This window comes from Ictidomys tridecemlineatus, chromosome 2, assembly GCF_052094955.1.
Source record: "Ictidomys tridecemlineatus isolate mIctTri1 chromosome 2, mIctTri1.hap1, whole genome shotgun sequence".
Taxonomy (NCBI): domain Eukaryota; kingdom Metazoa; phylum Chordata; class Mammalia; order Rodentia; family Sciuridae; genus Ictidomys; species Ictidomys tridecemlineatus.
Window position 1 is genome coordinate 173,675,737 of NC_135478.1, and position 21,250 is coordinate 173,696,986.

The following is a 21,250-nucleotide window of genomic DNA, read 5'->3' on the forward strand; positions in this document are numbered from 1 at the left end:
GTCATTTCTCAGACTACTTGAACTCAATCCTTGTCTCAGGGTCCAGCTTTAGGGACACTATCTTTGAACTGAAAGATAGGTCCTGTTACAGGTAAGAAATATAGATATGATAAAAGACATCTCCACATTGGTAAAGAGCTTACCTCATCACGGTGTCATGCAGCAAGGTGTACTTGGCTTTTAATTCTGCTATTCTGGTTCCAGGAATTTTTCCCATGGCATGTAACTAGCAAAGAGAACATAAGGTCACCATTAGCTGTCACCCCCCTCATGTTTAAGCAGGAGATAAAGTGACACACTAATATCTTACAAAATATTTCAGTTAAACATCTGAGAGGGTACACATGAGGCAATATAGCTTACTCTAAAGATATTGGGTATTTAGAGAAAATAGCTAGTTCTATTCTGCCTCCAGTCTCTGTTCTTGGACAAATCTTTTGACTCTCCAGGCTGTGACTTCTTCATCTGGAAAGTGAAATAACTAAATAAAATTATTTAACTCTAGAAGTATATTTCTAGGATTAGCAAACAACCTGAATATTATAGATTACTAGGATGGCCATTTGTAAATTGAACGAAGCAATGATTAAGTACCTATTATAAATAAATTATTTTCTTGAAAATATTTTATGAGATAGGGATTATTATCTCCATTTGAAACTACAGTTTTAAGAGTTAAATAATTTGTCCAAGATTACAGGTAAAATGCTAATTCAGACAGAGGCAGGATTTAAACCAGGTGGTCTAGGTCAAAAACCCAATATCACTGTCCTAACCCGATGGATGCTTCTGCCTCTACTGTCAAAGCAGCAAGGAAACTATCCAATATAAACAGAGGTGTTAGTTTATTCCTTCTTTTATTTCTGGTAAAAAGAAATTGACTTGCTCTCTGAATAGCATGATAATTAGTTAATAACATCATAACATTAAACACCAAAGTTTTACCTTATTAAAACCACAACACAATGAGTATTTTGAATTAGGTTTCACTTTAAACTGTTACTGACATAGTATCAAAAAGCAGAACTAGGGGCTGGGGCTGGGGCTCAGCAGTAGTGCACTTGCCTGGCATGTGTGAGTCACTGGGTTTGATTCTCAGCACCACATATAAATAAATAAATAAAATAAAGGTCTGTCAACAACTAAAAATTTAAAAAAAGAACTAAAGAAAAGATTTGTGTTTCAATATTGCTTGAATCCATCCACTTCCTCCCTTTCTCTGAATCCACTAGTCCAAAACACATCATCTCTCAACTAGACTAATATGAAATTTAACTGCTTCCCTAACTCCCCCTGTGCCTTCTTCCACTCAGGAACCCCACCCATCTGCTTTCCACAGAGATCTTTTTAAAAATCAAACAAGGTCTGTTTTGCTGGGTGCTCAAAACTTTCAAGTGGAATAAAATTCGTGATTCATGATATTCAAGATCCTGAGGCCCTGCATGACCCTGCCTTCCTCTCTCCGTCTCCTTCCACCGCATCCTCTTCAAGCTTACAGTGCTTCTGTCACACTGGCTGCCTTTTCTTTCCACAGATGATGCATAGATCTCTTTCCTTTTCTAAGGTCTCTGAATTAGCCATTCTTCACTTTTCTCCTATTTCATTCCAACTTTTTCTTCATGCCTCAGGCTAAATATCAATTTATGAAAAGACCTTTTCTTACTTCCAAATCTCCTTCACCCCAAACTCTGTACTTTATAAAATATAACACCTACATTCTTTAATAATAAATTTAATTTTTTATTGTTAATAACCGTTTGTTTTTTTGTGCCTTTATTTTTGCAATTAACACATGGTTATAAGTCCCTAGAGGAAGGGGTTTTGGGCACCTTATTCTTCATATTCCAGGTGCTCAATAAATTGTTTATAGTAATTAGCAAGTGAATAAAAGTAACTGACAAAACACAAAGAGTCTACACAGTGAGGCAACTGGTCTCTCTATCCAAATCGGGGTTGAAAATGTTAAATACACTGGAACTATTGCTTCTTTGTGAAAATGTTAGAGATCTTTCATGAGGGCCTGGGTTCCACTCCCACAGCCCTCATTGTTTTAAATCCATGGATGAAATAGGGTGAATGGGATCTTAAAGACCTTTTAAAGGTTTAAAATACATTCAAATGCCACCTTAAATCATAATTTATACATACATTTTAACTGAGTTACTTTGGTAAGCTGACAGTGTCACATTTTATAGACATTTAATTAAGCACATTTATTTTGGTTCTACATTTTTTTCCTTGTATTTTTGAGGCATTGTATAACTTATTTCAGGACTCAGACATTTTCATTGGTTTCTGAAAGGATGTTGTGCCTTCAAAGTCTTGTAAGTAAAAAGTACATAAATACTATTAATAATTTGCATATCGTGAAAGATTTCTGAGGAAAGTTTAGGCAAAGGTAAGCATGCGAGTGTATGTTAATATATATGTGTATGTACTATGAAGTAGGGGCCAGCCTTATAACTAGCCAGCTGACCAGCATCGAACCACTGGGTAAGTTAACTATGGATTTATATGTTTAAAAATACATACAGTCTTTAGTTTGTTCTTAAAATGGAAAAACCATTACTTCCTATCCACTGTTCCCTTGCATAAGAGAAATAGAAATGAATGTGACATAGGCCCCACCATAAGGTAAATCAGTTTGAAGAGAGAAGAAATGACAGAATACTTCACCTATATTCAGTAGTTTTATTGTTAATAACTATTTAATTCTTTGTGCCTTTATTTTTTGCATTTATTTTCTTTATATTGTAAATTAAAGCAAATAAATAAAATTATAAATTATAAACCATTTCCAGAGTTCAGGAGTGCTAGAATGGTGGTGTGAAGAACTCAAAGAATCCCTCCCTCAAAGGCATATTGATAGGGCTGGGGATGTGGCTCAAGTGGTAGCATGCTCGCCTGGCATGCGTGCGGCCCGGGTTCCATCCCTAGCACCACATACCAACAAAGATGTTGTGTCCGCCGAAAAACTAAAATAAATATTAAAAATTCTCTCTCTCTCTCTCTCTCAAAAAAAAAGGCATATTGATAGAACTCATCAAAATAAGCTAAGTTGGGCTGGGGATGTGGCTCAAGCAGTAGCATGCTCACCTGGCATGCGTGCGGCCCGGGTTCAATCCTTAGCATCACATACAAACAAAGATGTTGTGTCTGCTGAAAACTAAAAAGTAAATATTAAAAAATTCTCTCTCTCTCTCTTTCTCTCTCTCTCTCTCTTACTGTCACTTTCTCTTTAAAAAAAAATAATAAGCTAAGACAACAATTTAAAGCCTTTGAAAATTGACCTAAGAGTTTGTGAGAAATGGAAAAGCATTTATTCAGTGAGACTGGCATTTGAACCATGAACTGCTCCATTACCCCTAGAGCTCTATGTTGCCCAAGAATTATTTCAGGCAGGTTTGATAGTCAGTGAAGTGCCCATCTCCCCACTTTTCTATTGCTCAAGATCTACTCTAGGTGGGCAGGATAGCCCTAGAAAACAGTAGCACTCATCCACCCACTCTTGGTTTAGTATGCTGGAAAAGTTTTACCAGGTGGGTAGCTGCAGCTGCTTGGTAGTACCTATTCCCACTACCAAATGTCCTGTTCTACAGGAAGAATTCTGGGCAGGGCAAACAGGAAGTTCAAGCTCAGTAACAGAGAAGGCTGGAGGCTGGGCAAGTTGTGAGTATTAGCAGCCCTGCATCCCTGCCTTTGGTTTTATTAGGAACATAGTTTACAATATCCATGGACCAGAGCATTATCAAAAAAAATAGATATAACAAGAGGTAAAAGAGGAAGCTAATATCTTTGTGATGTCAGTAAAGGCAGACCAGCAGAAATATAACAGAGAACTCAAGGCGAGAGATGGTCAAAAAAGCCCTACTAAAATTCACTCAATAATGGTGAACTAAGAAGCTATGGAAAAGCCAGAGGCAGGACCAGAGAGGGTTTTCTACTCTACCAGTCCCTGTGTTAAAGTGAGGCAGATAGATACACTCCCTGAACTTTCATGGTGGTTCCCACACCACATGGAAAAGGATGAAAACCATACAGGCTCAGGGAACTTAAGCACAACCCCTGACCAATCAGTATCTAGCCACTAGGCTATAGTAATCCAGCAGCAGCTCCCAGAAAGTCAAGCTTAAAAATAACAAGGAAAAAACATTTGAGCAGGAATATCAAAGGCTGCATACTAGGGAAGAAACACAATTTACAGAATTAGTTTGGCCAAATGACTGAACAAGTGAACATATGAACAATAACAAAAGCAAAATGTCAATACAACAAACACAGAAGGATCAGAATCCAGAATTGTTATAATATATTGTAAAAAATTTACAATTTTTAATAAAAATTTATAAGACATGCAAAGAAACAACATAGAAAAAATATAAAGAAACAGAAATTGCCTTGGGAGGATATGGATGTCAGATTTAACAGAGATTTCAAAGAACTTATTATAAATAATGTTTGAAGAATGAAAGCAGTATGATGACAATTTATCAAATAGAGAATATCGATAAACAGGAATTTTTAAAATGTTTAAATTGAAATTCTTCAATTGAAAATAATAAGAATTGAAATTTTCACTGGAGGAACTCAACAATAGATTTGAGCAGGCAAAAGAATTAGTGAACTTGAAGACAGATCAGTAGAGGTTATATCATTTGAAAAAAAAAAAAAAAGGAAAAACATGAAAACCCATGAGCAGATCCTTCCAGAAGTCAAGGACGCCATAAGGTCCACCAGTTATGTAGAATGGAAGAACTGTTGAGAAAGAGGACAGAAGATACTTGAATAAAAACTTTTCAAATGATGAAAAACTTTTCAAGTGATGAAAAACATTAATCTATACATCTAAGAACTCAACGAGTTCCAAATAGGGCTATAACTCAATGAATATCTGAATAGGATAAAAAAGAAGATATTTACACCCAGACCTATCACAGTGATACTATTGAAAGTAAAGATTAAAATCTTGAAATCAAGAAAAACAAAAATGAACAGGAAACAACATCCCCCCAAAACAAAACAAAAACAAAAACAAAAAAACAGGAACTAAAAAAAAAAAAAAACAGTCCATTATTTACAAGGAAATCAGTTTAAAAATAATAGGTAACTTTTCACCCAAAACAATGGAGGGTGGAAAGATGATGGATGACATACTCAGAATGAAAGATAAAAACAAAAATTGTCAATCAAGAATCTATACATCAAAAGTATTCTCAAAAGTAAAGAAGAAATAAAGACATTCTAAGACAAACCACAGTGGAGAGAATCATTGCTGACAGATTAGCCTTGTAAGAAATATTAAAGCAAGTTCTTTAGGCTGAAAGTAAGTCACATCAGATAATACATCAAATCTACATGAAAAAGAGTGTATCCAAGCAAATTTCAGATACATGCTTACACAAAAACTTGGAATCACTTAAAATAATAAAAAAGGAAACAGGCTAAAGCCCATCAATTTATGAAGGGACAAATGAAATGTTGTATATCCACACAAAAGAACATTATTCTGCCATAAAAGGGAATGGAGTCTTGATACCTGCTACAACGTGACTGAACCTTGAAATCATTATATGTTAATGAAAAGAGGTCATTCACAAAAGGCCACATATAGTACAAAGCCTATTGTACAGTATCTATGTACAAATGCCTATACATAATAAGCAAATCTAGAGAGACAGAAGTAGATTTAATGGCTGCCCATAGACATAGTGGCTATGGAGAATGGAGTGACTTAATGGGTGTAGGATATATTTATTTATTTAAATTTTGGGGGGTACCAGGGGTTGAAGTCAGGGGCACTTGACCACTGAGCCATATCCCCAGCCCTATTTTATATTTTATTTAGAGACAGGGTCTCACCGAGTTGCTTAGCACCTTGCTTTTGCTGAGGCTAGCTTTGAACTCACAATCGTCCCAGCCTGCCAAACTGCTGGGATTAAGGTATGTGCCACCACTCTTGGCAGATTTATTTTTTTGCGTAATGGAAATATTCTAAAATTAGAACATGGTGATTTCATGATTGTGTATATTAAAGATCATTGAAAACAAGAGTGAATTTTGTGGTATGGACATTCTAACTCAGAAAATCAAACTTTTAAATGTAAATTGTTAGAAATTAAGATTTTCAGTGTAAAAGATATATAATTGTAAAATCAAAGAAATTAGTGAAAACACTGTAAAGTTAAAACTGAACTGCAAATACTAGTATAAACTCATAATCCAAAACCAAACCAAACCAGCTTAGCTTTGTTCATTAAAATGGTCTAAAACAATGCCACATTAGCAACAATGAACAGTCCCTAACACCCCCACTGTAGTCTTTAATATGATTGTGGTCTTTTATACCTCCATTAAAAGAAACCAGCAAGTGTCAGAGAAATGACTGAATTTAGATCTGACACAGGGAAGATACAAAGTGAAGCTGACACATCTGGGCCAGAAAGCAAGTACTGTGTGTAGAGTATGATCTTCTACATATGAGTATGTGAACATACAGAGATCCAGAGGATAAGAGCTAAGGTGTTAAAATGGTGCTTTCTGGGTGGTAAGTACGTATTGCTTTCATGTTTTTATTTTTGTTTGTTTCTATTTCCTAACAGTTTGGCAACACAATAGGTATTGCTGTCAATAATGTTTATTAAAATATGCTTGAAAATGATTTCTTTACACAATAGGAAATAGAGCAGAATTTGGGGCGGGAAGGCACTGGAATCTGATACAAAATACAGATACAACTGCATTATAGCTCTGACTTAGGGACTGCGCAGTTTTATTTCCTATAAATGGGGTCCCAGCTTTAAACTAAAGGTCTGAAATGTAATGGCAGGTGGGCCAGCAAGGCATGTTAGCATGTTTTATGACCATAACAAAGCAGAATATCTACACGTTTCCTTTTCTGTTTGGTGTTCCCATCATTTCACTGGCCTTTGATGTCTCAAAGGCCAAGAAAGCTGATGGGGCAAAGCATCTTATTTGTTTTTGCAATTTCTGCTCAAATCATAGATGACACAGATGTTTAGAAATAAGACTAATAAACAGTTATTTGGGCATCCTCTAATAAACACAAACATTTTAAAGAGAAAATGGTAAAAACCAAACTATGAAGAGTGAATTTTCCTCCTTAAAAAATATAAAAAAATCATAATCTGGGTTTCCAAAAAGTAACTTTTTTTTTTTTTGTCAAGTTGCCAACTGTCCGAAAGCAGGTCTGCCCCTGATTAGAAACTCCAGATTTGGTGTTAATAGATGGAAATGCTTCACTCATACACAGTGTAGACATGGAAAAAAATTGTTGTATGTTCATACTGCATGATCTAAGTTAGGCAACCAAATTTGTCATGTTTTAAAAATGCAGAATCTAAGGAATACAGCATAAAGGCCAATATTAAATGGTCAAAGAGTATACACAACAAAAGGTTAGATATAAAGTCAAAAGTTCATAAATACGATTTCACAATAGATGCTTGTGTTACTGAACTGCCTTTTTGGTAACTGTGACTTGGAGGAAACATTTACACTAGAGCTGAAAGTTTAACAAGAGTTCATGATTCATGGATGACATGGAATAATATGGAAAAAATTTCAAAAATGGAAATTCTAGGACATTCCAAAGAAAGGAACAGCTCAGTAAGAGCTTTTTTACCAAGTGAGCTTATCTACAAGGGGGTCATATGAGGAAATAATTAGGTGTTCATGTGGGCCTGGGCAGGGGAGCTGGCCCTGTCAAAGGTGGCTGTGGTTGTTAGCCTGTCTCTTCTGGCCTCTTTGCCATTATCTACTGGTTTGATCTCATTTAGATATAACAAAACCTTGAAAGCACAAATCCTTACTACCTTCATTTCCCTCTCACTCTTCACCTCCTTCCTTTTACTGCTAGAAATAAACAACACAGCCATTTGAAATGGCTTCCAAACACAATTGGGCTCTCACCACTCCTTTGACATTTTTTTTAGTTGTATATCAAATTTTGTTTTCTCACTCACCTAACTCATTCACCTGAAAAACCTGGGCCACCTGAACTCATCCCCAGTATCAAAGGACCTATTTAATAGCACCACCTTCCAGTAACTTCTTTCCCCACATCTCAAAAATTAAGTATTTCTTTTTTCTTGGTTATGGCCAACCCATCTACTTGCTCTCACATACTCTCCTACCCCTTTCTAAGATGGCAAATAATCCATTATAGTTTGTCTCCTCTATAATCTCTACTTTTCCCTTTTTGCTGGCTCAGAGTAGTCAAGTTCATGACAAGTGGACTTTGGTTTGAATTCTAGCTCTGCTACTTTTTAACTACATAATATTGAATAATATTTAACCAGTCCATGCCTCAGTTTATTCAGTTGTAAAGGAGATAAAAATAGTTCCTATTTCATAAGACAATAGTGAACAAATCAATATATGTATAGTGTTATATAATATCTTAGTATACAAATAAGGGATTAGTCATTATCAGCTTTTTATTATTATCCTCAACCTATAAATTTGCTCATATCTTTTTTATTTTTTAGGTATAGTTGGACATAATACCTTTATTTATTTATTTTTATGTGGTGCTGAGGATCAAACCCAGGACCTTGCACATGCTAGACAAGCACTTTACCGCTAAGCCACGACCCCAGACCAAATTTTCTCATCTTTCTCATTTAAAAAACATGAGCCAGTGGTGGTGGTACACATCTGTAATCCCAGATACCTGGAAGGCTGAGGCAGGAGGATCACATTTTAGGCCAATGTGGGGAACTTAATGAGATCCCCTCTCAAAATAAAAATAAGAGCTAAGATGTAGTTCTGTGGTAGTTTGCTTAGCATGTGCAAGGCCCCGAGTTCAATCCCCAGTACTGGAAAAAATAATAATAAGCAAAATAAAATATACCCTGGAAATTATGCTCCCATCTAATTACCCCTTTTCTGTCTCCTTTTCAGTCAGTTCTCAGACAGGTAACTTGGTAACACTTTGATCCTTCCAAGGTTTGCTTTTAACATTTGTTTAAGAGGTCCAGAACAATCTTATGTGTAGCAATACTTTAGACCTCCTGCTGAATGCACACTCTTACTGAATTCCCCCACATGCTATTTGGGTTGGTAGGAACATGACCTATTGCTGGCCCTGCGTGAGTTCTACTTTCTGGAAGTTCTTCCCCCAGCCTGAGCAGTATCCCTACATGCATGCCTTGATCAATATTCAGGAAGTCCTCTATAAATATCTGGAGCTATTTATGGAGCTCTTTCTTCTTAACTGTGTCATTTAGTCAACTTAACCTGTCTGAACTCTAAACTCTGTCTTCTGAAATCATCAACAAGACCACCTGCCTCTGTTTCCCTCTGTATACTATAACCCAGAAAATCTGGGAAGTAAGATAGGTAATTATGGGTTTCCCTTCATTATTTCCCTCCTCTCCAGGCATCATTGTGCTGTGTGGTCTGTGGTTAAAATTCTGAAAAGGAATATTTAATATAATTTGATCCATTTTTTTAGTTAAGGTAGGAGGTAAATATGGTTTCTATTATTCCATATTGGTTGCAAATGGAGGTCCTGTACCTTTTAATTATTAAATTCAAATGATATTTCTCTGGCCTTATCTTACTTAAACATTTAGTTCTTCACACTATTGACTTACTACATTTAATTATTTCTGGAAGCCCCCCTCCTCTGGTTTCTGACATACATTACCAGTCTTTCCTTATTCTTCTCTTCTTTCCTGACCCTCCCTTTAAAGGTTGTGTTCTCAAGGATTTGGCCCTCATTCTGTTACTCTTTTTAAATAACTTACTTTCCCTAGGATCCCTTACTTAGTCTCACAGTCTAAACTACCACCTACATCCTGATGATTCTCAAACAGAAGGGTTTGTAGGATAAATGTCATAGAACAAGCTCTATCGGACTTTAATTGGGCAGAGGCCATGTAAGACATGAAATGCCTTCTAGGCCCAGTGCCGGTGAATATTTGTTAGAGGGAAATTTGTACTAGGGGCATTTCATCTATAGATTCTGTTGAATTACATATTGTCAAATAGTTTCATAGAATGAATAATCCATAATGTGCCATGCACATATCCTTATCATTCCTTGTTGAGACCTTGGCAGTTGTCAACTTCCCGGGCTTTAGGTCTTATCCTTCTTGAGTCTGTCCTATGTGCTACCAGCAGACTACTCTATCCAAACCCAATTCTCATCTTGCTTAAAACTCTTCAAAGATCTCATCCCTTCAAGATGGAGCCTAGATTCCTTACATGGTCTACAAAAGGTCTTCCTTATCCAGCAGCTGTCCCACCCTCCGCGTCTCCCATGACCATTTCAGCTCTGTAATACCAACTGCCGATCCTATGGAGGATAGAATAATGCTAACGCAAAGATGTCCATGCCTAATCCCTGAAACTTGTGGATATGTTACTTTATAGGGCAAAGAGGTTTCTGCATATGTGACTAAGAGTGTGGACCTTGAGAAGTGAGATATTATGGACTATCTGGAAGGGTCCAATCTAATTAAATAAGTCATTAGAAGCAAAAATTTTGTTGGTTGGGTTTGAGAGATGAAAATGAAGGAGGAAAGACTTGGAATGAAGGAAGTCCTTGACCCACCATTGTTGGCTTTGAATGTGGATGAAAGTCATCATAAGCCAAGAAATATAAGTGGTCTCTGGAGGCTAAAAAGGTAAAGTACTGGAAGTACCCCTAGGACCTCCATTAAAGAATGCAGCTCTGGCCACACATCAATGATAGACATCTGTCCAATGTTGGACATCTGACCTACAAAGTCATGAGATGATAAAATTGGTTATAAGCGACTCAATTTGTTGTGATTTGTTACAGAAGCAATAGAAAATCAATATAGTCTGTAAATGATATTATGTCTTTGCAATTATATGCCTTCACCTGCAATTTGTCTCTTGTCTACTCAGAGCATTCACTCTTCCTTTAAAGTATCTCATGGTCGCTATCTGTGGTTCCTTCAAGTGAAACCACCAGAGAAAATTAATTTCTTCTTTCTGTTTTTGTATTTTGAGATATATCTATTATTGTATACACTGTGCATTATTATCAACATTTTTAAATATGTCTATGGCCCTTCATGCTTGATAGGAACCTTGCTGTATTCATCTTTGAGGTCTAGTACTCAGCTTGTAAATTCTCAATAATTTTCTTTAAACTGTTGTTCATTTAAACTTATAACTAGGGATAGATTTGGAAGAACACATTTTTTATTCAGTCATTTCAATTCTAAGTAATCTGTCACTCTAGGTAAATGTAAAAGAGGAATAAAGCAAAGTATTTTGGCTACAACATAGGCTTAGAAGAGCAGAGAATTGCTGTACAAAATTGGCTGCCTTGCCCACAGCTTCTCCTCTCCTTTTTGTATGGTTGGCAAGGTTCACAGAATGCACAGAGAGATCTGGGACTGTTCTTTCACCACAGCTGTCTGGTTCCTTCTTTGGTGGCCCGCCACAGGAATGTGAGAGGAAGGCCAGAGGAGGCAAACAGGACCTCCCAAGAGTTAAGGTAACAAATTCAATGGACATTGTGGATGAACAATGCAGGTGCCTAACTATATGGGTAACTTCAAAGTTAAGTTACAATAATTTAAAATGTACAAATAACTAAAAGCATGCTGATGTACATACATGTCCATAAGTGTCATTCCTGTTAAAACATATTTGTCCTTTTGAAACTGCAATTATTTGGATTTTTAACAATATTTTAACCCTTATTTAACAGATCTCGACCTTCAAAGATCCTGGCTTATTTTTGACAGGAAGTGAGCCAGACTTAAATCCAGATACCTCCTTAAGAACTTCAAAGGGTGTGCCAGTGACTAAAAGCAAAGAACCTAACATGACCAAAGCCATGAAGAGTATTCACATGAGGGTCAGAACAAAACTGGGGTCAGGAAACACAGCCAGGTTAAAACAAGTGGAAGGACTAAAGTCACAATAGAGGAATGAGAGGAGTTGGGGTGGAGGTTGGAATTCGCATGAGGCCCAGAAATTCTGTTGATGTGATTCTAACCCATCAGCTTTTAGTTCTTCACATGCAGAGCACCTCCCACCTCCATGCACATGTCAAGGAGCTGAGTGAGTTTAGGCAGTGAGAAACCTAAAATAGAACTTGGGCCATCTCTCAGGCAAGGGTTGCAAATGTATGAAGAAGATGTGCACAGCAGTCATTTGTTTATTTCACTTTGCAAAGTGATGAAAGTCACTGCCCTGATTGTCCTGAGAGGCTATCACTATAAACATTAGTGAATCCAGAGGACAGCACGTTGCGGCTCTCAATGTGCCCCAGTTCTAGGCTGTGACAAATTCATGTAGGGGACATAGGGTGCTCTTCACTTTCAGGTTTTGAAGATGCTTCTGCCCATAGTGATCCTGCCAGTATTTATCAATAACAATTTATTAGCATGGAGGTGACTTAGAGTGCCTTCCACTTCCCTTCCTAGCAGGCAGCCTGTGATGGATAATGATGCCTTTTGTTGCTACATAGATGTGGTCTTTAAAAAAGAACAAAAACTGAAAGTTGCAACTTCAACTTCTGTATTGATACCATAAAATGGAACTTGAGAACAGAAATGGAAGTGTTTGATTTCCACTCATGCTAATTCTCTGCTAAGGAGGCTTTAAATCCTGACAACATATTTGGATCAGCCATTGACTTTTTGTTAAATTTATTCCCAAGCATTTTTCTTTCTGAACCTATTGTAAATAAAAATTTTCTTCAATTTCATATTTTAGATAATTTATTGCTTGTGTATAGAAGCCAATTTATTCACTAAAACTACTACTTAACACATAGAGACTTCACATCAGAACCCTTTTCATGGTTTCTGCAAATGTCTGGAGCAGAATATCTTTGACTTTCTTGTTTTCTTGATGTATCCTGGAGCTTCTAGAACACTAACACTAAGGTACTAAAAAACTATTTAATGTTTGAGGCCCCTATATCTCAAACATTCCTCTATGAGAGCACTCATTCCACTGTACTGAAATGCTCATGTCTGTCCACCAGGGACAAAGCTCTCTGAAGGCAGGGACTGTTCTAGGGTCCCAAGAACCTTGCAGGTTACACAGCACACAGAGAGTGCTTAGCACATGTCTGAAGAATCTATTGGTATGCAGCAGGATGTGTGGTGGTGCTATGAAGGGCCACCCACTTCACTGAAGGAGATTTCTCTGTGTGGCTTTCTTTCCATATGCACATGTGAATTGAGCCAAATTGATCATCAAGGGCATCATGGAAGAATATTAAAAAATTAGTGACAGAAGCAACATCAACAGCCTGAAAGGTGTGTATCTGTATCTGGGTGTGAGCAAAGGGAAAATGACATTAACTTAATTATACACTTCCCAAACATAGAGTAGAATGAACAAGCATCAAATATTTTCTCCTGAAAGCTTGCATTCCAGGGATAGCCCTTAACTCAACATAATATACCTGTCCCAGGATACATAACTAAGCCCATAGTTACTTGATACAAATAACTTCAGTAGATAGGTAGGCCAAACTTAAGAATCAAAAAGATGCTGGGTGCAGCTGAGGCAGGGGAATCTCGAGTTCAAAGCCAGCCTCAGCAACTTCATGAGTTGCTAAGTAAATGAGTGAGACCTTGTCTATAAATAAAATTAAAATAAAATTAAAAAGGGCTGGGGATGAGGCTCACGGTTAAGTCCCCTGAGTTCAATTCCCAGTACCAAAAAAAAAAAAAAAAAAATCAGAAAGATTAAAAAATTCCTTAGTAAAGCAGAAAATCCAACACCTGAAATGTTAGAGTACCAACAAACACTTCTTATGGAGCAAGATAACAGAATTTTAAAATAACTGAGTATTATAAAGTGTTATATTTAAACCTGTGGTTACTCAGAATCTTTTAGTTTATATACTAATATGAACCAGTTGGCTGTCTTATAAATTTCTTTTAATACTGCAATTTACTTGTAACAGAAAATAGTTATTACCCACGGCAATTACATAACAGATTATCCTGTAATTTTCTCAGAAAAGGGTGGGATATTCAGAAATTAGTAATTTTCCAAGAAATTTGTTTTTTATGGTATTTAAGAGACATGGATAGTTCTTTAGCTTATCTTAATTTCTGAAAAAGCAGAGAAAACCATATAATATAATTTTAACTTTTTTACTTGATGCCAACTTTCATACTCAAGCAAAGTAGAAAAAAAATTTTTTAAACAGATTTAACAAACACATCTCCAAGCACAGCTGTTTCTAGTTCACAAAGTTGACTATTACAAAATATTTTAATGTGTTTTCTGGCAAAAACAAATAGCTTCATTTCATGGAAATGACACATTTCCAGTTATTTCTGATAGGTTATGACTGTTTAAGGATATAAAACCATTTCTAAAGATTTCTTTTTAAACATTTTTTAACCTTTATTTGTTTGTTTGTTTTTATGTGGTGCTGAGGATCAAACCCAGTGCCTCACGCTGCTAGGCAAGTGCTCTACCACTGAGCTACAACCCCAGCCCTCTACAGATTTCTATGTCATAAAAACGACATGTATTTTTAAAGATGCAAATGCTAAGATACAGCTTGATCCATGTCACAATAGTATATTTTTCACCAGAGATCACAAATTAGCAGCCAAACAACTCAGCCAATGTTTTGAGTATGCACTGTTTTTTTTTTTAAATTAGAAAATTCATTAGCAACATTTAAAAATTCATAGCTTCAATTATTACATTTGAGGACACTAGGTTTGTATTCATCAATTGGTATTTAACACAGATTGACTTTCACAGGTACCGAAAGAGCCTGCTTCATTTTGCTCTACTCATACAATGTATGCAATCATATATTAAGACTTAGTCTCATCTATGTTATTTTATGGACTGTAGAGGCATTTGAAATTAGGACTGTGTTAGCTAGTTAGCTAGAAAAATACCATTCAACTGATTTAAACAATAGCTCCATTTCTAAAACTCCAGTATAAGCTTTTTAGAATGTCTTATCCCTTGGGCTAGTATGTTCTCCCTTGCTTATCTCTGCACCTATGTGAGCTTGAGGCTGTATGACTGCATCATCTGAAGTTTTGAATTTAATGCTTTAAAGCTTCAGGGATTTCCTTGCTGTTTTTCCATAATTTTATTCAAAGAATTATAAACATAGTCTGATGCTTTGTTAACTTCAATATTTAATAATTATTTATATTGAACTATTGTGCTGCTTGGTTATATTGACACGTATTTTCAATTCAATAAAAATATACCATGGAACAACAACAACAAAAAGCTACCAGAGATTAGAAAGACACTATGAGCAAAGATGTGGGTCAAGCTAAATTTTGCTGGAGCTGAAAAACAGGAAACATTCAGTTGATATAGAGGACTTTGCCTTATCTACAAACATCCTTGCAGCCTACAATCTCTTTGGTGCTGTACTGTATAAACTGACAGAGAGGTAAACTGTAATTTTTGAGATAAGTGCAGATAAATTCTGAATAACTACACTCAGAAGTTATTTTTTTAGAAGATCTTCAAACCAAAAAGGAAGTGAAAAACCAGTCATGTAGTCAAATGAGAAAATCATTTCCAGGCAAGCCAAGCATCAGCAAACTAGGGATCCTCAAAGGGTAGTTATGAGGATGAAAATAACTTATTCAAAAACTTCACAAGTTCTGACTTCTGGTAAGATGGAAGACAGACCGTTTCATTCAGGTAGGGACTATGTCCATCTTATTCACCATTGTATCACCAAGGTTCAGCCCATGTGGAACTCATAAATACTTGAATAATTAAAAGATAAAACTACACATGAGTACCTAGGAAATAATAGTCATTCAATAAATATTTACTAAATGAATGAAAAATTCAAGAAACAAATTATTCAACAAATATTTATCATATAAATGCATAAAAAGTATACATTAATAATTCTTAATAATTCACCTCTTATATCTCATTAAATAAAATGTTAAGTGCTACTTTTCATTATTGAGAGATTGCTGTGTCACATATTATTTTAGGTGCTTTACATGTTGTCCCATTTAATCCTCACATCAACCCTGTGAAATAGGCATTATAATCCAAAACTTATAGAAATAAAACAAAATTTAAGATGGTTTAGGATGAGCAAGGTCACAAAACTGGCCCGAGGCTTTGCAGGGATTTGACCACAATTCTATTCTGCACTTCTCTCAATTTTAAGTGAGTTAGAGAAACTCAGAAATGAGTTTTTAAGATTTTACTGATGGCATAGAGACAGTGTTCAAGACATTTAGAGAATTTTAGGTAGTTCAGTTTGAGAGGCATAAGAGACCATGTGGGGATAAATGATATTCATACAAAGACAGTATGTCAAATCAATATTGGATATTAAGGGCAGGGGGAAGAAGATGTGTTAGCTAGTAATAGTATGAAACCAAGAGATCCTAGTCAAAATTAAATTTTTTTAAAAAGAGGAGGCATTATATAATAGTATAAGTATAAAAATAACAATTATAAGAAAAGCACAAGCCTTCCTAAATTCCAGGAGCTATCTATGAGTAAAGAAAGATCTTCATGAATATAAAGGATAAACTTTTAGAGTTGTATAGGGGAGAGAGGGAACAGGGCAGAGGAGCTAGAGATAGAAGTTAGAATTCTTTGAAAATATTTTATTCATAAACATACTTTATTATAATCTAGAATACTATAATACTGAATAAAATTAAAAAGCAAATACTAAAATTTGGAAACAAAAAAAATAACTGTGTATCAAGTTGGTACATTACTGCACAGAGAAGAACCATTCCAATTTTACTATAAATCTTAAATAGGTTATATTCTTAGGCCTAAAACTGTTTTCTTTCTATGATCACATTGTTGTTGGTGGCATTATTCTGAAAAAGTTATGTGTCCACTACGGAATAAGTGAATGAGAAATTATATTAGTGTCATTGAAAACCAGGATTTTGGTGTGTACAAAAGAGACACAGCTATAATATTAAAAAGGTTAAGTAAATTTCTGTATCACCAACTTCTAATTACAATTTCGTAAGGTATTTTATCTTTTAAAGAATTATTTCCCAGTTCTGTTCATTAAAAAGGTATATAGATATAATGAGCACTCTAGCAATAATAAGTATCTATAGTCCTCAGATTCTAGTCTCCAAGTATCATTTTCCAACAAAAGAAATAAGGCTTTTTAGGATAAGTGACTGGTTCCAGGTCTGGAGATCTGGAGGTCTGGGGCATGGAAACAAATGAGTGTTGATCCTCTTGCCATACCAGAAAGCAAAACAGCTAGCAAAAGGCTACCAAAATCATGCAAAAATGGGTCAGGTTGACTGTCAAAAGATAATAACTTCAAATGGCTGGAATACATATGTTTAAATAAATGAGTTCACAATATATAAGCAGGTTGGGTGGGGACCCACTTTCTTCTAGAGGAGATTAATCAATTAAGAATTTTGAAAACAAGAAAATCAAGGGAATGAATCAAACATTTAATATTAATTAATTCTTTCCTTCAAGAATTCTGTCCCTGGACAATCAAATAGTTGACAGGAAGTGTCTGTTTTTAGAAGGGTTCTAATTAATAAATGAAAAAGAAACCATACCATTAAAATATTGTTATTTGTACTCCCTAATCAATTAATGGATCTAGACAAGGATCATCAATGGTGGGAGACATCATCAAAGGGGAGATGACTAGCACTGTTCGCTTTTTGATGAAAGTTCACGGTATATACCTTAAAAGCATACTTGCAAAAAAAAAAATAGTAAGAAATTTAAATGTGACCTGGATCAAGACTCTGACACAAGCATGGATGAAGAAAATGTGGTTTATATACACAACAGAATATTATTCACCCTATAAAAGGCAAATTGTGGCTCAAGCGGTAGCGCATTTGTCTGGCATGCGTGCGGCCCGGGTTCGACCCTCAGCACCACATACAAATGAAGATGTTGTGTCCGCCAAAAACAAAAAAATAAATAAATAAATACTTTAAAAAAAGGCAAAAATCCTGTCATTTACAACATGTATGAGCCTGCATGACATTAAGTGAAATAAGCTAGACACAGAAAGTTAAAACTACATGATCTCGCTCATATGGAAAATAAAAAGGTTTATCTCATAGAGAGTAGAATAGTGGTTACCAAAGCCTGGAGTGATTGGGGGCAGGGATTGAAGAGCTGTTGGTAAAATGATAGAAAATTTCAGTTAGATAGGAGGAATAAGTTTAAGAGCACCATTGACTTGGAGACTAGAATCTGAGGACTAGAGGTACTCAATTAATGCTAGAGTGCTCATTATATTTATACCTTTTTAATGAACAGAACTGGGAAATAATTTTTAAAAGATAAAATACCTTATGAAATTGCCAATTAGAAGTTGGTGATATAGCAAATTTACTTAGCCTTTTTAATGTCATAGCTGTGTCTCTTTTGTACACATCAAAATCCTGGTTTTCAATGACACTAATATAATTATTCATTCACTTTGTTCCTTATTGGATACACAACTTTTTAAGAATAATGCCACCACCAACAATGTGATTATAGAAAACAGTTTTAGGCCTGAGGGTATAACCAATTATGAGATTATGAGAGTTATTATGACAAGGTGACTACAGTTAACAATACACTGTATTATTGAAAAAATGTGGAGAGCGGATAAAACCTATTCTCACCACAAGACTGTGTAAGGTAATACATATGTTAATTAACCAGACTTATTCACTCCACCATGTTTTTATATTTCAAATAAATGGCTAAACATGGTCAATATATATAATTTTATGTTAATATAAGAAATAAAATGAAAAAATAAAGAAAAACATAGGTAGTTATGTATCTGATTGTAATATTGGAAAGAAAATATAAGGAAAATATTAATACAAAATGCAATATCTAAGGATGTCTACAAATCAATACTACAATAAAAAGTTAAACTTGACAAAAACAGGCAAACACTTGAAATACAAAGTATCAATAATATAGACATATAAAAAATGTTTTACAAATAAAAAACACAATAGAAGAAATGTCATGACAATGTAAGTCACTAAAAAATACATTCAAATAACTAATAATTATTACCTAATCTCACTAATAATCCAGGAAGTTAAAATGAAAGTAATTAGTTATTTTTGGCATATACTTTTGGAAGAATTTTATAATGATGGTAATATTCTCTTACTGAATTCATGAGAAAATGAACACATACACTTTGGGTGAGGATTTAAATATTTAAGCATTTTTTTTCTTTTTTAAAGTAGACTATGTGGCAATAAGTTTTAAAATGGATGCCTTAAGTGGATATATGCTTTTAGTTCATGAATTTCACTTCCAGAATTTTATGTTAAGAAAATAATCTATAACTGCCCAGTGAAATGTGTGTGTATTATGTATGAATATATGCCTATGTTTATATACATAGTTTTGCATATCTATATAAAAACAAGAGGTGCTGTAGCATTAATTATGGCAATGAAAATTTGAAAATATAATTATCCTCTAAGGACTGGTGAAATAAAATATTATGTTATTTTTACTATGCACCTGCTAAATATGATCAGTTTAAGTGTCATGAAAAAACACGAGTTATAAAAGAATATTCAACTGACAGTACCAGGATGTGGAGCTGCTAAAAATATTGGAAATACAATGTAAAAGTTCTCTTAATGTAAAAGAAACACAAACCCTGTAATGAAGCAATTCCATTCCTTGGTAAATACCCCACCAAGAGGCATGCACACTTATACCAGGAGATGTGTACAGGAATGTTCAAGTAGTATTATTTACAATAAATGAAAATTGGAAGCACTCCCAATGTCCATTGGGAATATAATGGATATAGGGGTATAACCACACAATATAAAAATACACACAATAATGATGGCCCTCACAAAAACAATGTGAAGTGAAAAGATCCAGACACAAAAGCATGTATTCCATGTGATTCTATTTACATCAAGTTTAAAGAAAAACAAAGGTATGTTGCTTAGGAGTACATACTTAGGTGGTAAAGCTGAGAAAACAAGAAAACAATGGACATAAAAATTACTTCAGGGTGAGTAATTTGGGGGCATTTCTGGGAGCTGAGACTAACACTGTTTAGTCTTCAACCTGATTGGTGGTTGCTGAAGTACTGATCTGAACCATATTTTATATTTTGGATATTTTAATATACGTATATACCGTATAAAAGATTAAAAACTAGGGCTGCAGTTGTAGCCCATTGATAGAGCACTTGACTAGCAGGTGTGAGATACTGGATTCCATCCTGGAACCACATTTAAAAAAATAATAAAGGCATTGAGTCCATATACAACTAAACAAAAATATTTAAAAAGATTAAGAACTATTAAAAGGTGGTCTGTTTTTTTATGAAACTACACAGACATGCATAAATGAATGTATTTATATTCAAAATTGGACACATATGTAAATATATATAAATAGATGTGATATCTATATAAATATATTCATATATAATTTATACTCATAAATTTTGAGAAAAATATTCTAAAAAGCTAAAGGTAGTTTCACATTCAACAGCAACAAAGACCAAACAACTCAATTCAAAATGACTAAGGAACAGAATAAGACATCTTTTCAAAGACATGCACAGTGACCAACAATGTGAAAAAGTTCAACATTGTTAATCAAGGAAATGCAAACAAAAAACACACTGATATGACACTTCATTCTCATCAGGATGGATATTTTACATATACATAAAAGAAAAAACCAAGTCTTGGCAAGGATGTGGAAAAATTGGAACCCTTTTGCATTACCTTGGTAAGACTATAAAATGGTGCATCTGTGGAGATTATGTTTCTTCAAAAATTTAAACATGGAATTATTATCTGATCTAGCAATTCTACTTCTGAGTATGCACAGGACACAAAAGAATCAAAAGTAGGAATTTGAACAGATATTTGTACACCAAGATTCCTAACAGCATTGCTCATGATAGCCCAAAATGGGACCAACCTGAGTGTCCATCAACCAATGAATAAAGAAAATATGAGTACATATAGAAGATTGAAACTTGATTGCTACGTCTTACCCTGTACAAAAAATCAACTCAAGAGAGATCAAAAGTCTAAATGTAAGACCTGAAACTCTGAAACCACCAGAATAAAATATAGGGGAAATATTTCAAGACATTGGTACAGTCAATGATTTTCTGGATAGCACCTAAAAAGCACAGGAAACAAAAATGAAAATTTACATCAAATGTAAAAACTTCTGCGTAGCAAAGGAAACAGAGTTAAGGGACAATCTACAGAATGGGAAAAAATATCTGATA

At 34.9% G+C, this 21,250-nt stretch overlaps 2 protein-coding genes across 4 annotated transcripts in view; one reads left to right on the plus strand and one right to left on the minus strand.

Moving 5' to 3' along the window:
- Gsap (gamma-secretase activating protein) overlaps positions 1-12,718 on the plus strand; it is a 152,891-nt gene extending 140,173 nt beyond the window's left edge. For all 3 annotated transcript variants that reach the window (XM_078040182.1, XM_078040179.1, XM_078040178.1), the window contains 2 exons: positions 11,368-11,497; positions 11,714-12,718. In XM_078040182.1, coding sequence (XP_077896308.1) covers positions 11,368-11,497; positions 11,714-11,747 — 164 coding nt within the window. In that variant the 3' untranslated portion in view covers positions 11,748-12,718. The remainder of the gene's footprint in view (positions 1-11,367; positions 11,498-11,713) is intronic.
- Ccdc146 (coiled-coil domain containing 146) overlaps positions 1-21,250 on the minus strand; it is a 131,790-nt gene that overhangs the window by 44,321 nt on the left and 66,219 nt on the right. The window contains exon 3 of the mRNA XM_021722447.3: positions 144-226. Coding sequence (XP_021578122.2) covers positions 144-226 — 83 coding nt within the window. The remainder of the gene's footprint in view (positions 1-143; positions 227-21,250) is intronic.